The sequence below is a fragment of the Fukomys damarensis genome, unplaced genomic scaffold (assembly GCF_012274545.1).
Source record: "Fukomys damarensis isolate Sample0158 unplaced genomic scaffold, DMR_v1.0_HiC HiC_scaffold_15, whole genome shotgun sequence".
Taxonomy (NCBI): Eukaryota; Metazoa; Chordata; class Mammalia; order Rodentia; family Bathyergidae; genus Fukomys; species Fukomys damarensis.
The window spans coordinates 21,719,909-21,736,161 of NW_022900927.1; the positions used below are offsets into that span (position 1 = coordinate 21,719,909).

General features: G+C 33.7%; 1 protein-coding gene across 1 annotated transcript; it reads left to right on the forward strand.

The window, feature by feature from the left end:
• The first annotated feature begins 5,640 nt into the window (after nucleotides 1-5,640).
• LOC104876678 (olfactory receptor 6C2) lies at nucleotides 5,641-15,685 on the forward strand. The gene is given in 2 exon segments (XM_010644844.2): nucleotides 5,641-5,658; nucleotides 14,711-15,685. Coding segments are annotated over 2 exon segments (993 nt in total).
• The last annotated feature ends 568 nt before the right edge of the window (nucleotides 15,686-16,253 follow it).

Below are 16,253 nucleotides of genomic sequence, written 5' to 3' on the forward strand. Positions count from 1 at the left end.
CCAATAAACTCAAAAAAAAAAAAAAAAAAAGAATCATACCAGAGTGATATATGCGCACCCATGTTTATAGCAGCACAGTTTGTAATAGCTAAAACTTGGAAACAGCCCGTTTGCCCATCAGTTGGAGATTGGATAAAGAAGATGTGGTTTTTCTATAAAATGGAATACTACTCAGCCATAAGAATGAGAAATTAGACTCATTCATAGGAAAATGGATACACATTGAGGATACATCACACGTGTGTAAATACCAAATCGTTTCTCTGGTGTGAATAAACTGTAATAGTACATAAGATCCTAATGAGATAACTGACATTGTGAAATGGGAAGAAAAGGGCTAAAGGTGTAGGAAAAGTGTGAAGGGTAGGGGAAAGGTAATAAGAGGAAAAATATGAAAAAATGGAAATAAGGTATTTGTAAATGGGGAGGGGATGAGGGGGTGAAGGGATGGCAGGGACAAGGAGAAAAAATGAGAACGAAGACCACCTGTCATGTAAAGGTACAAGACCTCAATAATGAATGTAACTGTACTGTATACCTAAAATGTACCAACAAACTCAATAAAAGAAAAAATAATAATAATTATAATAAAACAATCATGAAGACTTTCCAAACTAACAGGTCATTTTGAATTATATGTAATATAAATTGCTAAAACATCAAGGTAATTCCTTTTGAGGGAATATCAAGTAAATTCTTCATGAGGAATAATTCCTTTGGGAGACATATTCATATGCAAATTATACAGCTCTGTCACAAGAGTAGTAGCACCTGAGTATTTAATATAATATTATTTTTTTTCAATTTTAAAAACACAAATGTGTTCAATATTATAAAAATATAACTTCTACATCATCTTATGATTTTAAAAGGAATATTTGAACATTTTATTTGGTGATTTCAAGATTAACATCTAACTTTAACTCAGTTTATTCAAGATCTAGCCATGAGAATATACATAGCTTATTTCCCCAACAAAAAGGCCATCTTAGAGGATAGAAATGTGGGAAGGGGATTTTAAGGGAAGGACAAGAGGTACGGGGGACACAGGCACAAAGACTGTGTGCTGTGCCACTCTCCATCATCCTGGGCCGGATCTCTTCTCTTCTGACAGAACAGCCTGATACAAAAATTAACTTTGTTTTTCTAGGCAAGTCCAATAATTCTTTAGGTAAACTAATGTTTTCATTCCAAATAAAATATTATCCCACTTTTAATTAAAGAACAAGATTATCAGTTCCTTGGTCCACATTATTATGTTATTTTAAGACCATCAGATGTTGAGTTCTAAAAATAAAGGAAGATTCTGATTAATGGTTGTTGTGACCAGCATTTTTCTAATTTCATTTCCTGCAATAGTTGAATCCAGCAGTTAGTTTTTTGGTTAGTCAAAGGTGGCTTTCTTTAGAATTTATGACACATATTATGTAAAGGTACAAATCTCCAATAATGAAGGTCATTACATTGCATACCTAAAATGTACCAATAAAATTTATTTTAAAAAAAGAATTCATGACACAAGGCGAAGAGGTAAAGTTTAACTTGCAAGGACCAATTTGCAAAGAAGATCTAATCTAAACTAGAGTAGCATAAGACACAATGGTTTCGCCAGTATTGCTGTTACAAAATGGATAAGTAAATGATTAATATGTCATAGACAGAAGATATTTAACTTAGAAAATAATAATTTGACTCTTGATATCTAGTATATAAAGTTAAATGACATCTTTGACTTAGTATATAACTATATGAATGAAAGTGTGATTTTTTTATACTATAATACATGAAATTACTAGAAATAGAATGGGTTTATGATACTTTTCTGAGTATATATTTGACAGAATTTTGATTTTTCAACAATATTGTTACTTTATATACTTTAGAGTTTTACAGCATCATATTACATAAACAAGGGATAAGAAAAAAGTAAAATCAAATGTAATGGAAATAAGGTAACAGTGTTTTCACAATTAATAAGGAAGAACAAGAAAAAAGATGTGAGTGAAAATATCTAGTTTGTAACTTTTTTATTATCCTCTGAATTTTCAATATCCAAGAGATACAAAGGAAAACAATAATTTCATTTAATAGTTTTACCTATTTTATCTTTCAGTAGATTGTTTTTGTTGGAATATTTGGATCTTTTATCTATTTCAATTTTAGTCTAGTGCATGGTAAGAGATATGGTTCCAGGTTTAACCTTCACCATGTGGAAAGCCAGTTTTTACAGTGCCTCTTATTAAAGAGGCTAGCATTCTTCCAGAGAAGGTGTTTGGCCCCTTTGTCAAAGATAAGGTAGGTGAATTGGGTTGGAGTTGTTTCTGTGTCTTTTTAGATGATCATGTGATTTTAGTCTTTGGCACTCTTTATATGGCATATTACATTTATTGCTTTTCATATGTTGAACCCTCCCTTCATCCCTGGGCTGATTCCTACTTAGTTATGGTGTATAAACTTGATGATGTGCTGAATTCTGTTTGCCAGCATCTTATTGAGGATTTTTGCATCAATATTCATTAAAAAGATTATCCTGTAGTTCTCTTTTTCGGTTGGATCTCTCTCTGGTTTGGGTATGAGGGTAATAATTGCTTCCAGGAATGAGTTTGGGAGTATTACTTCCCTTTAGATTTCATTAAAGAGTCTGAGGCATGGTGGCATTAAATCTATGAATTTTGTGTTAAATTCAGCAGTGAATAAACCGGGCATGATGGTGCACACCTGTAGTTCCAGCACTAGGGAGGCTGAGGCAGGAGGATCGCTGTGAGTTCAAGACCACCCTGGGCTACATAGTGAGTTCCAGGTCAGTCTCAACTACATAGTGAGACCCTGTCTCAAAAAACCAAAAACCAAAACAAAAAACAAAAAATTCAGCCATGAATCACTCAGGGACCTAGGGTTTTCTTTATTGGTTTTAATTATATCCTCAATTTCATTGAATAATATTGGCAATTTAGAATTTTTAGATCTTGTGATCAGCTTTGGCAATTCAGATGTATCTAGGAATCTGTCCGTTTGTTCTGAGTTTTCCATCTTATTAGAGTACATGTTCTCAAAATAGGTATTGATGTGTAGCTGACCTCATTCTCAAGGCCCTGATCAAGTGCCAACTGTAGCAATCTGGGTCCCAGGACCCACGCTGGGGTGCCACCTCTTGCCAGCTCTCCCACCCAGCCTTGCTCCATAATTTAGACTCACTACTTAGTTCCTCCCTGATCTGGGGCTGAACAAGGATGACTGACAAAGAGACATGAGCTTATCATGTGCGCAGCCAGGGGGATCATACCTTTAGCAGGCAGAAGAGCCCTGAGAATTTGACTCAACTTACTTTTATTCACCCAAATATGAGCACAAGCAATCAAAGTGACACAAGATTCATCTTGTTGCCAATATCCATTAGTGCGTACTCTGGTAAACGACTTAACCTCAGCTATCTTAACTTTTCCCTAATATGCAATCACTCTTGAGTGTAGCCTTTTTCCTCTGTGCTCACAGAGGAGGCCAATTAGGCTTTAATTCTTCTCTGGCTTGACATTGACAGTCTTCTGTATTCCTGCGGGATTCATTGTGTTCTCTCCTTTTTCATTTTTAGTTGCATGGAGTTAAGTCTTTTCTTTCTTTTTTTTATAAGATTGTCTAAGGTTTTATCAATCTTACTTCATCTATCAAAAAACCAACTCTTGCATTCAATGATTCTTTGTATTGTTTTCTTAGTCTCAGTTGCATAATTTCTGCACTGATTTTTTTAATTTCCTCCCTCATATGGGCTTTCAGTTTGCTCTTCTTTCTCTAGTTTGATTATTTGAGCTAAATCTGTTTGTCTGATGTGGGAATTAACTGCTATAAATTCCATTCATAAGACTGCTTTCATTGCATCCCATAGGTTCCAGAATGTCATATTGGCATTATAATTAAAGTGTAAAAACTGTCTAAACTCTTCTTTAATTTTATCTGTGACCCATTGGTTGTTCAGGAGGGTGCTATTTAATATCTGTGTGTTTATGTAGTTTTTACAATTTCTTTTGCCATTGATTTCTAATTTCATTGCACTATAATCTGATATCTGAGTGGTATAATTTCAATCCTTTTGCACTTACTTAAGCATATTCTATGACCTAGTGTGTGGCCTATTTTGGAGAAAGTCCTGTGTGGTGCTGAGAAGAATGTGTCTTCTGTTATTTTGATATGGAACACTCTGTAGATATCTACTAAGTCCATTTGTTCAAAGGTTTGGTTCAGTTCTGATATTTCTTTGTTGATTTTTTTTTGTCTAATTTGTCTATTGGTAACAGTGGCATAATGCTGTCACCCATTACAATTTATTGGTGTTAATCTGATTTTTTCATATCCATTAGTGGTTGTTTTATGTACTTGGTGCATCAGTATTTGGTGCATATATATTTATGATTGTTATCTCTTCCTCTTCCATTGAATGTTCCCTTAACAAGTATGTAGTGAGATTCTTTGTCTCTCTTGATTGGTCTTAGCTTAAAAATTACTTTATTTGTAAATACTATAGCTACCCCTGCTTTTTACTGGGTTCCTGTTGCATGGAGTATTTTTTCTGTCCTTTGACTTTCTCTGAAGTCTGTGAAGTTCTTTTTGAGTTAAGTGTGTTTTTTGTACACAGCATATTGTTGAATTATGCTTATGCTTCTTGATCCAGTCTGCCAATCTGTTTCTTTTCATTGGTGAATTGAGACCATTTGCATTGATGGTTATAACTGACATGTATTGACTTATCCTTGTCATATTAATTTCCTGTTGCTAGTTCCCTTGTTTTCCTTTCGTTTAATTTCTTACCTTGCCTGCTGGATTCATTCTATTGGGATTATTGGAATTGTTCTCTTCATGTCTCCTTTCTAGAATATCCTTCAGAACTTTGTGGAATATTGGTTTGGTGGTTAAATTCTTCAAAGGTTCTTTATCTTGGAAGTATCTTATTACTTCATCACCAATTTTCAAAGAAATTTTGCAGAATACATTAGTCTGGGTTGGAGGTTGTTTTCTTTTAGGCCTTGAAATACTTCACTCCATGCTCTCCTTGACTTGAGGCATTGATGTATTTAGAAATCTGCTGCAATTCGGATGGGTTTTCCTTTGCAGGTGATTTGTTTCTTTTCTCAAATAGCTTTTAATGTTCTGGTGTTGAATTTCTGGGATACTGACTATTACCTACCTTGAGATAGTTGTTTTTCTGATCATGGATAATTGAGGTTCTATATGCCTCATTTCACTGTCTCAATTTTTTTTCCATCCTCAGGAGTTTTCTGCTATTACTTTTGCAAATAGGTATTTTTATGACATTGTTCTCTTCTGATTTTACCTTTATTCCAATTAATCTTATGCTATTCTCTGCATCATCTAGTAGCTATTGGATTCATTTTCCATTGACCCTTGTTAGTTTTAAAAAGTCTTTTATTTGGTGATTGCTAATCACAAATCTGACTTCTAGATCTGATATTCTATATTCACATTGATTTATTATGCTTTCAATAGAAATTTTACTCTCCTGGATATCTATTGCATCTGTTTTATGAAATCCAGTTGTTTTTATGTTGGGCATTCAGGATTTCCTTCATTTTCCTAAGCTCTTCTATTTTATTTGTATCTACTCTAAATTCACTAACCGTGTCCATCACTATGGTCATTATGTCTTTAGTAAACTGCAAATATTTCTGATTTGGATTTTTCTAAAGCCTCATTCATCTAATCTGATACTTCTGCTGCTACCATTTCAGAAAAACCAGCTGGATAGCTTTTGATTTGTTCCACCTCAGTGCCCCTTGGATTTGCCTTGGATGAGCTGGAGGTCTGGGATTGCATCCAGCTTCTGTGTTTTCTCACTTTCTGTTTTTCGTTATTTTTATTTATTTTCTGCATTGGTGCTTGTAAATTACTTGTGGTATCTAACTTTGTTACTAGTACCAAACTTCTCCAGTAAATGATTACTTTTCATAGATATCTTCTACATGTATCTAGCTTTTGGCTTTTGAGCCTGTTCCAAGACCCTGCCTCAACTTGTTATGGAGTAAAGTTTGGTATCTGTTTGACCTAACACCCAGCTTTTTGGTGTTGGATTATGGTATTTTTTTATGACCCTGAGATAATCTCTATATTCATATATAAGGAAGAACTACTGATCACAGATATGTCACTTTGGGTAAAGTAGTATGACCAGTAATAACAATAGCATCAAGCACAGATCAGAAAATGGCAAACTGGAATAAACTATTAATTTTACACTTTTAACCATAGTTATAAGCATTATAGTTATTTAACAAAATCTAAAGCCAATCAGAAAATTATATACAGTAAAAATCCACTTAATAGAGCAATTTTACTCTCAATGGAGAGAATTTCAAGGGAAATGAGGAAAAACTAAAGAAATAAAAGGAGAAAAAGAAATTCAAAATAATGCTGAAGGGCAGAAGATTACTCAAGCTTTGGGAAGCTGAGGAAGAAAACATGAAGAAAAGAAAGAAGGAAAAAACAAAAATAAGAACAAAACAAGAAAAACTTAATATTTGCATTCATGGGGAAAAAAACAGACAAGTAAAAAACTAAAAAGAAAGAAATTTCTCTGTGACTCAAGCCTATGGTTATCTGCTGTTGTCTACACTTTTGTGGTAGTGACCAAGTCAGAACCCAGATCCATGCTAGGTAACCCCAGTTATTCTATATGGTTGAGCTGGGACACAACCTCTGGCTCTCTCCACTCCACAGAAGTTTAGGCTGACCTTGGGCTCCTGCTATGAAGGTGGGTCCCAAGTCCTCAGCCAGCAGCACTCTATGTGTTCCTCACCAGCCACCTATGGTTCTATGAGGCTGGACATTCCCATGGCATCCCCAACCCATCCACTGTGGAACCCTAACACTGGGAGCCCTGAGACAAAGTCAACCCATGGCGACTCTGACTCCTGGGTTCAATTTTCCTCCCCTCAAAAGTCATCTCTCCAAGGAACACAGCTCAGACAAGTCATTCACAGTATTCACTGTTCCTCTGCACTGCCTTGCCTTCAACTAGATGAATCTGGATTCACACACTTTCACTCTATCTTTGTAGGTCCCATACTCCAGTCTTATGCCATAAACCAGGAGCAGGTGGGGGGTAGATGCAGTCTCTAGCCTCACATTCTCAGAAATATCCAATCTTTTCTTCAGGTCATTCCTGGGTCCTGCGGATCTACCTCCTACCTTTCTCTGTTCTCCAAATTGCTATCTTCCAATTATTTGGATTCCAAATCTCAGAGAGGCTGACTTGTCACTGCACACCATGCTGCCATCTTCCCGGAAGTCTCAGCAATGATTTTTTGGGGGAGTGGGAAGGGTACTGGGTATTGAACTCGGGTCCTTGCACTTGCAAGGTAGGCCACCGAACTGCTGAGCTGAATCCCCAGCCCTCAGCAATGAATTTTTAATATATTTTTTCACAATCTTTCCCTTTGAAAATCCTATAAAGCATCTCTATATCATCAGAATGCACAAGAAAACAATGAGGAAAATTAAGAATGGCACAGATCCTCTTTAAGAAAATAAATTATGATTACCAAGCAGAATTACTATTATTTAAAAATTTTAAATGTCCTTGAAAATATTGCATGTCAAAATACATTTATTACTCCTACCCTACTGAACATTACAGCCTAGCAATACAGTACAATAAGGAGTGCTATATACAAGTACCCCATAATATCATCGCTGATTGAGAGCTCATACTACTCTTTTTCAGCATTCCAAGAGCATCTACCACATAACACTGACCCAGGAAAAGATCAAAATCCAAGATGTGGAGTACAGTTCCTACTAACTTTTTATGATTTTATAGCATTAACTTTAAAAATTATTAGTCAATTCATAGTAAATCAAAGAATGGTTATAAGGCTAAACTTAAATTCACAAAATCAATATAAATATTGACAAAGATATAGCTATGGATATAAAGGAAAAACCCTTCTATGCTTATGGATAAGAACATAAATTACTACACCCACTAAGTAAATCGGTATGGACATTTCTCAAAAACTAAAAATAGAACAAGTATATGACCCAGCTATACAAGTACTTAATATATACCCACAAGGAATTAAAGTCAGCATACTATTGGAATACAAGTATACTTATGTTAATTATGGCACAAGTCACCATACTCATGATATGGAACCAGCTTTGGTTCCCCTATACACATGAATATGTAAAGAAAATGTGATATGAATATACAATAAAGTGTTATTTAGGCATAAAGAAGAAAGTTATGTCATTTGTTTAAAAATGGAAGAAACTAAAAAAAAAAAAAAATGGAAGAAATTAAATGGCCATTCTACCAAAACTGCTATACAGATTCAATGCAATGCCAATTGAAATTCCAACACTATATCTCACAGAACTAGAAAAAAGAATCCAAAAATTATTTTGGAACCATAAGAGACCTAGAATAGCTAAAGCCATCCTAGGCAACAGATGCATGGTAGCACGTATAACAATTACCAATTTGAAACTATACTACAAAGCCACTGTGATAAAAACAGCTTGGTACTGGCAAAGAAACAGACCTGAGGATCAATGGAACAGATTGGAAGACATAAAAACAAATCCAGATGTACTCAGCTACCTCATCTTTGACAAAGGAGCTGACCATCCTCAGTGGAGGAAAGATAGCCTCTTTAATAAATAGTGTTGGAAAAACTGGATCTCAACCTGCCAATGATTAAAACTGGACCCTTATCTTTCACCATGCACTAAATTAAAATCTGAGTGGATGAAAGATCTAAATATTAAACCAGAAACACTAAACTTTCTGGAAGATAAGGCAGAACTCTTCTTTTTTTCTGTTTCAGAAAATGTTTATTGATTCCTTAGGTTCAGACCAACATTAATCATGCAAAAAGGCAAAGACCGCAGACTCAGAAGCCCAGTGGCAGGAGACAGGGGAGAGGGTTTTCTTTTTACACCAAGACTTAGGCAGAAGTCTGGAAATTAATATGGGATACATCAAAGAATTGGGACTAGAGGTTCTATTTGACCCAGCCATCCCTCTGCTGGGTATCTTTCCAAAAGAATTAAAAGAATCATATCACAGTGATATAAGTGCACCTATGTTTATAGTGGCACAGGTTGTAATAGCTAAAACTTGGAAACAGCCCATTTACTCATCAGTTGGAAACTAGATAAAGAAGATGTGGTTTTTCTATAATATGGAATATTACTCAGCCATAAAGAATGAGAAATTAGATGCATTCATAGGAAAATGGATACATATTGAGAATATACTACTAAGTGAAATAAATAAGCAACACATGTTTAAATACTAAATATTTTCTCTGGTGTGAATAAACTATAATAGTACATAAGATCCTAATGATATAATGGACAATGTGAAACAGAAAGAATGAGGATAAAGGTGTAGGGAAAGTGGGAAGGGTAGGGGAAACGTAATAAGGGAAAAGAAAAATATGAGTTAATGAAGAAATGGAAATGGAGTGTTTGTAAAGGGAGAGGGAGGAGGGGTGAAGGGAGAGCAGGGACAAAGAGAAAAAATGAGAACTAAGACCTGTCATGTAAAGGTACAAGATTCCAATATTGAATATAACTATACTGTATTGCTAAAATGTACCAATAAACTCAATGAGGAAAAAAATGGAAGAAACTGAAGGTCTTTATGTTAAATTCAAAAGTCAGACTCAGAAAGATAGGTACTGAAGGTTTTCTTTAGTGTGTATAATCTAAGAAAAATAACATGAAAAGTTGAAGAAAGACTTTATTAGAGAAGAGTAATAGAATAAAGGGAAGTAGAAGCAGTGGTATAAGGGAAAGCAAAAGGATGGATGGATAGGACCTAAGTAATATCATCCAAATATGAATGGCTATCATGAAAAAGACAAAAATTATAAATGTTAGTGAGGATGTGGAAACTCTCACAATATATAAAGAAACTCATATACTATTGTTGAAAATGTAAATGAGTAATCATTCTATAAAGAATAGTATGGAGATTTCATTGGAAGCTGAAAATAGATCCATCATTTAACCCAGCTATCCCATTTCTGGGTAGATGTCTAAAAGACAGTAAATGAGAATATCAAAGACGTAAGAGAAACCTGTACCTCCATGCTCATAGAGGTACTATTCAAAATAGCTAAGATATAAATCATCCTAGTAACATATTCTATCAAGGGATGGATAGATAAATAAATGTGATATGTGTGTGCGTATATATACACACACACAAAATGGAGCAATATTCAACTGTAAAAAGAGTGATTTCATGTGCCACAAACAGGCTAGAATGAGAGAATATTGCATTAAACAAAATCAGTCAGACACAGAAAGACAATTATCATATGCTCTCTCTCATAAATGGATGTCAAAAAATTAAATTGATCAAATTATATAATAGTAATTACTAGAAGCTACAAAGGCAGGGTTAAGATGTAGTTTAAAACTGGTTACCTAATCACAGTTAGATGCAAATTATTTCCACTCTTCTACAGATAAGTGGAGGGCTATAGCTCACAATAACTTATATATTCTGTGAATAGTGAGAAAAGAGGAGCATGAAGGCTCCAAATACAAAGTAATGATAAGGAAATGAAACATTACTTACCATGATTTTAGCAACACATTTCGTATACATGGACTGAAATTCATGATGTGTCACCTAAATACACATATAAATATATACATGCTAAACAAACAAACAAAAAAATATATATATATAATGTTTCACGTTACCTCACTGTGCACCACAGGTGTCAATTAAAATAATTTTAAGTACAATTTTTTAAATGCCATATATAATTGATTTTTAAATGTCATGTATTCATATATACTTAAAAACATAATCAAACTATTTCAATATTTTACAATAACTCTAATGAAGTAAACATAACATACAATTCAGGAAACAATGAAATATCAGTGACAAAATTTATATGGGACCTGTAATTTTCATTTCCCTCCCTTACTGCCCTATAATACTTCTATCCAAACTTCCAAACCCCAATTTTATATATTTCTAAATGTTCAGCCAGGTTGAGACAACATTTTTATAATGCTTATTTTAAAATTTAAAAGGAAAGCATTCCAAAGCAAGAATCCAAAGACACACTGTTTTTTAATCATGTGAACTATTTTTGAAAGGCAGCTGTATAATAACAAAGCAATTATCTGCAGACATAATGAATAAGATGTCTCACTTAAGCATATTCTCCTGTTTTTCAAATATGTATAAATTTCCTGTGATAAACAAATACCAAATGAGTTTGTAATATCCCAGTATGCATAGTAGTATTTTAATATGAATTTTCATATATAATATATATTTTACCAAATATTACATAATGGGACATTCAGTTAAAATATTCAAAGAAAAACAGACATATCATATTCATCAAAATTAAGGAGGGAATTAAATAAGACTGGTTTTTTTTTCCTTTGGGTTGGGCAATTGGACTCTGATGCCAGTTTTCAATTTTACTGTCTCAAAGAAAATAATCTTTCCTGTTTCCTATTTTAGCTGCTTTGCCAAACCTAATTATGCAGAAAGTTGATTAGTAAGGTACAAACCTTGTCACTAAGGATACTTTACTCATTCAGGTAATCCCAAGACACCTCCAGCAGATAAGGCAGAAGACATAACATTATTTTTGGAAAAGAAATATAAACACCCTGCTTGGAAAGACAAAGATAGCAACTCTTCTTAACCCACAGAAAATTATTTTCCTTTGTCTCTTACATCACATTCTCTTTTCATCATGACAGGGGTCAAACAAAATGTTTCTGAGACTTATAATTGGAGTTTCTAAAGATACAAATATAAGATACCATGGGAAACTAAAATTCAAAACAGATTAGCAGAGTAAACTAATCTGATGGTATTAGTCTGGTACAAGTAATATCATCCTTAACACAACACACTTCAACCTGCTAAGGAGCTGCCGAGGAAATCCAAGAAAAATTAACAAAGGAGTAAGTACTGAAAAGAAGATATGAGAATTACTTTCTCTTTTAAGAGATAAGGGAAAGACATATTTGTGGGTGTATTCACCTGCAATCTTGTTAAGCTTTTATCACTTTTTTTTTCTTTTTAGTACCAGGGATCAAACTCAGGTCCTTGTGCTTAGAGGGCAAACAGTGGAACCACGAAGCTGAATCCCCAGCTATCACATTTTAATACAGAAAATTATAGTGACTATGTTTGTAAAGTATTCAGCAGCTTTTTTACTAGACTTATATCATATGTAGGGCATATTTATTTAACCAGGTATAAAAATTTGTAGTTGCTTATGATGTGTAATTTCAATGTCATGTACAAAAATATATCTTACACACTCAGAATACATTCCCAAAAAGCAATAAAATTCCTTAACATGTCAAAGTTTTATAAATTGTAGTTATTCATTTATGATGAAAAATTAAGTAGAAATAACTCAGTCTTATCAGTTTCAGTGAAATTGACCCCTTGCTATCTAAGTGAAAGAAATTACTGGCCACTGAGGGGATTCTTTGTTGTGTTCATAGTAAGCTGCTAAAACTATTAAGACTGAAAAGACTTTCACCAAGATGTTTTCTAGCTGGTGTATATTCAGAAAGGGAAGTATGCCAAATGAAATGACAGAAAGGATATTAATTCTTAATTACTTTGTAACTCATTTCACTTTCTATGCCCCTGAAACAGTTTGGAGAGAACTTGTTCTGTGTAAACCAAAAATCAATCAAGGTAAAATTAGCACACCATTTTATTCATGTGGGAAAAAAAACATTAATGCACTGATTTTATCTAACAGCTAAACTGTAGGACTTGCATAAAAGGACTACTGAGGCTATATGGAACATGGGAAATTTTGAAAACAAATAGCTGGTTTTCTTTCCCTGAATAAGCTAATTAGCTTGGCAGGCTGCTGAAGAGAGTAGTCCCTCTTCGGAGGAAGAAGAGGGTCAGGGTCTTCAAAGTTCATATTTTCTGTTGTACAGATTTCTTTTTTTTTCTCATTGAGTTTATTGATACATTTTAGGGACATAGTGCAGTTACATTCATCAGTGGGATCTTGTTCCTTTATACAACAGGTCTTGGTTCTCATTTTTTCCCCTTGTCCCAGCCCTCCCATAACCCCCTCCTCCCTTCCCTATTTACAAATACTTTATTTCCATTATTTATTTTCTCATTTTCTTTCTTTTCCCTTATTACCTTTCCCCTACCCTTCCCACTTTCCCTACACCTTTAGCCCTTTTCTTCCTATTTTATAATGTCAGTAATCTCATTAGGATCTTATGTACTATTATAGTTTGTTCAAACCAGAGAAACTATTCAGTATTTACATGTGTGACTTATTTATTTCACTTAGGAGTATATCCTCAATATGTATCCATTTTCTTGTGAATGAATCTAATTTCTCATTCTTTATGGCTAATATTCCATTTTCTAACTTTTAAAACAGTGAAATGGGAGCTAAGTTAAAATTACATAACAGGTATATTATATAGTTCATTTAAATACTTTTGAGCATGAGCTATATACTATAAGATATAAAGAAGGACTAAACAATCCTCCGTTTTTATACTTTATTTTCTAGTGAGCCTATTGATCTAATGATCATCAGACTATTAGGATTTTTTAAGTGTACCCAGTTATATTGTCTGTATTAATCACTGATGATTTTAATAAAATTAAAGGACTCAAAGTCTCTTCAAAGAAGAATAAATCTTGAGACACACAGTAGTTAATTTCAGCTTAGGAAAACAGAATATGAAATAATCAAAGCCTGTAGAAAATAGCAGTGAAGGGAGGGCAGCAACAAGGGGAAAAAATGAGAACCAAGACTTGTCATGTAAAGGTACAAGATCCCAATAATGAATGTAACTGTACTGTATACCTAAAATGTACCAATAAATTCAATTAAAGAAAAGAAAATAGTATGTGGGAAGAAAATTGTCATAAAAGGGGAAAAATATTAAGAACCCAAACAAGAAAAGGTCCAGAAAGATGTTATCAGAAACAACAAAAATAACAACAATTAAGGAATTCAAATTTTAAGCATAAGGCAAGAAATAGTTCAGGCTAAAGAAAAATGCTGAAATTGAAGATTTGTAAAGTTTAGAATTGGTAATATTGAAGCTTGTTTTTTTTAAGTTTTTATGCTTATGTTGCAGTTTGAACCACATATGAAAACAGTATATATATATATATATATATATATCCAATTATATAGAAAAGTCCAGAAAAACATACAGAAGAAATATAATTACAAAGCATAGAACAACACAATTGATGTATTCCAAGACAAAATAAGCAACAGATATTTAGGGGAAACACACGAGCATAATTTCACATGCTCAGAGTTCTTCAGTGAGGATTTCTTTGAAGAACTGACAGATAAAGAAATCCTGAAGGACTAATACATGTGATTTAATCTGAAGTTTAGCTTTTGAAGGGGCAAGAGCCACATACTGAATTACATAGTAAAAAATGTGTAATTTCTGAAGGATAACAAATGATTTTTTTTCAAACTTGGATTATTTTACAATTATATGAAGCTTAAAGAACTCCCCACTGCTTATGCATGCAAAATTCAGGATCATGACTGGAACAGTAGCAATAATGATTATGATTTCAGGGGAGAAAATGAATGCAAGCTAGTTTGCTTGATTTCTGTTTGCAAAACTTTTTTATTTAATTTGGCTATCAACTTCTTCATAAAAATCTTGATTTTTACAGGAATATTCAGTAAATTAATGATCAAAGATGAGAAACCACAGCACAATAAAAATTTTCACCTTGCTGGGACTGACAGATGATCCACAACTACAAGTTCTGCTTTTTATCTTTTTATTTCTCACCTATATGTTGAGTGTAACTGGGAATCTGACTATTATTATCCTCACACTGGTGGATCCCCATCTTAAAACACCTATGTACTTTTTTCTCAGAAATTTTTCCATATTAGAAGTTTCATTCACCACTGTCTGTATTCCTAGGTACCTGTACAGTTTATCAACTGGGGACAATACGATCACCTATGATGCTTGTGTATGCCAAGTATTCTTTATTGTACTCTTCGGAGCAACAGAGTTTTTTCTCCTGGCAGCCATGTCCTATGATCGCTATGTGGCCATCTGTAAACCTCTTCACTACATGACCATCATGAACCACAGAGTGTGTGCCTTACTAGTTCTCTCCTGTTGGGGATGTGCTTTGATGAGTGTAGTTCCACCTCTTAGCTTGGGCCTCCAGCTTGAATTCTGTGATTCCAATGCCATTGATCATTTTGGCTGTGATGCAAGTCCGCTCCTAAAGATCTCATGCTCAGACACATGGTTACTAGAACAGATGGTTGTAATTGTGGCCATATTTATACTTATTATGACCCTTATCTGTGTGATTCTGTCCTACACATGCATCATCAGGACAATTCTGAGATTCCCCTCTGCACAGGAAAGGAAAAAAGCCATTTCCACGTGCTCCTCTCACATGATTGTGGTTTCTATTGCCTATGGCAGCTGCATCTTCATCTACATCAAGCCATCAGCAAAGGAAGAGGTGGCCATAAATAAAAGAGTTTCAGTTCTCAATGCTTCTGTTGCACCCTTATTAAATCCCTTCATTTACACCTTGAGGAACAAGCAAGTGAAACAAAGTTTGAATGACTTTATAAAAAGGATCGAGTTTCTCTCAAAGAAACAGAAATTTTGATGAACAAAAGAAAAATGTTGCACACTTATTTCACTACAGCTTTTAATTTGTGTCATTGTCTCCTTTCTACGAGTCTGTCAGATTAATCTTAATGACATTTAATATTTCATTCTGTTTTCAATTTAATCAAGCTTTCTGTTGTATCAAACCAAACATTGTTTCTTTTTGAAAGAAAAAAATGTAATTCCAGGAAATTAAGGCTTTCTTTATTTCTGAATCAATCTTGTTCTTTGTTGCTTTAAGAAGTGAAACTAATAATATTTTACATTGTGTATAATTATATATGATTTAAATTATATGGTAATACCTCTAATTAATTCTCCTAAAATAAATTATCAAAATTCATATCAAAAATCTAAGAATCAACATAACAAAAATAAAAACCTACAAAAGCAGAGGTATATTTAAAACATATTAAGCCAAATGAAGCATTCCAGAGCAGTTTAAATAATTGGAATGGAGATATCAATAGGAGTATAATTTAATCAGAATTGAAGAAACAAAGAAAATGAAGCCATCTTCAAAATATGCAGAGATGTATTGTCTTTTCATATTCATAAGAGAGGAA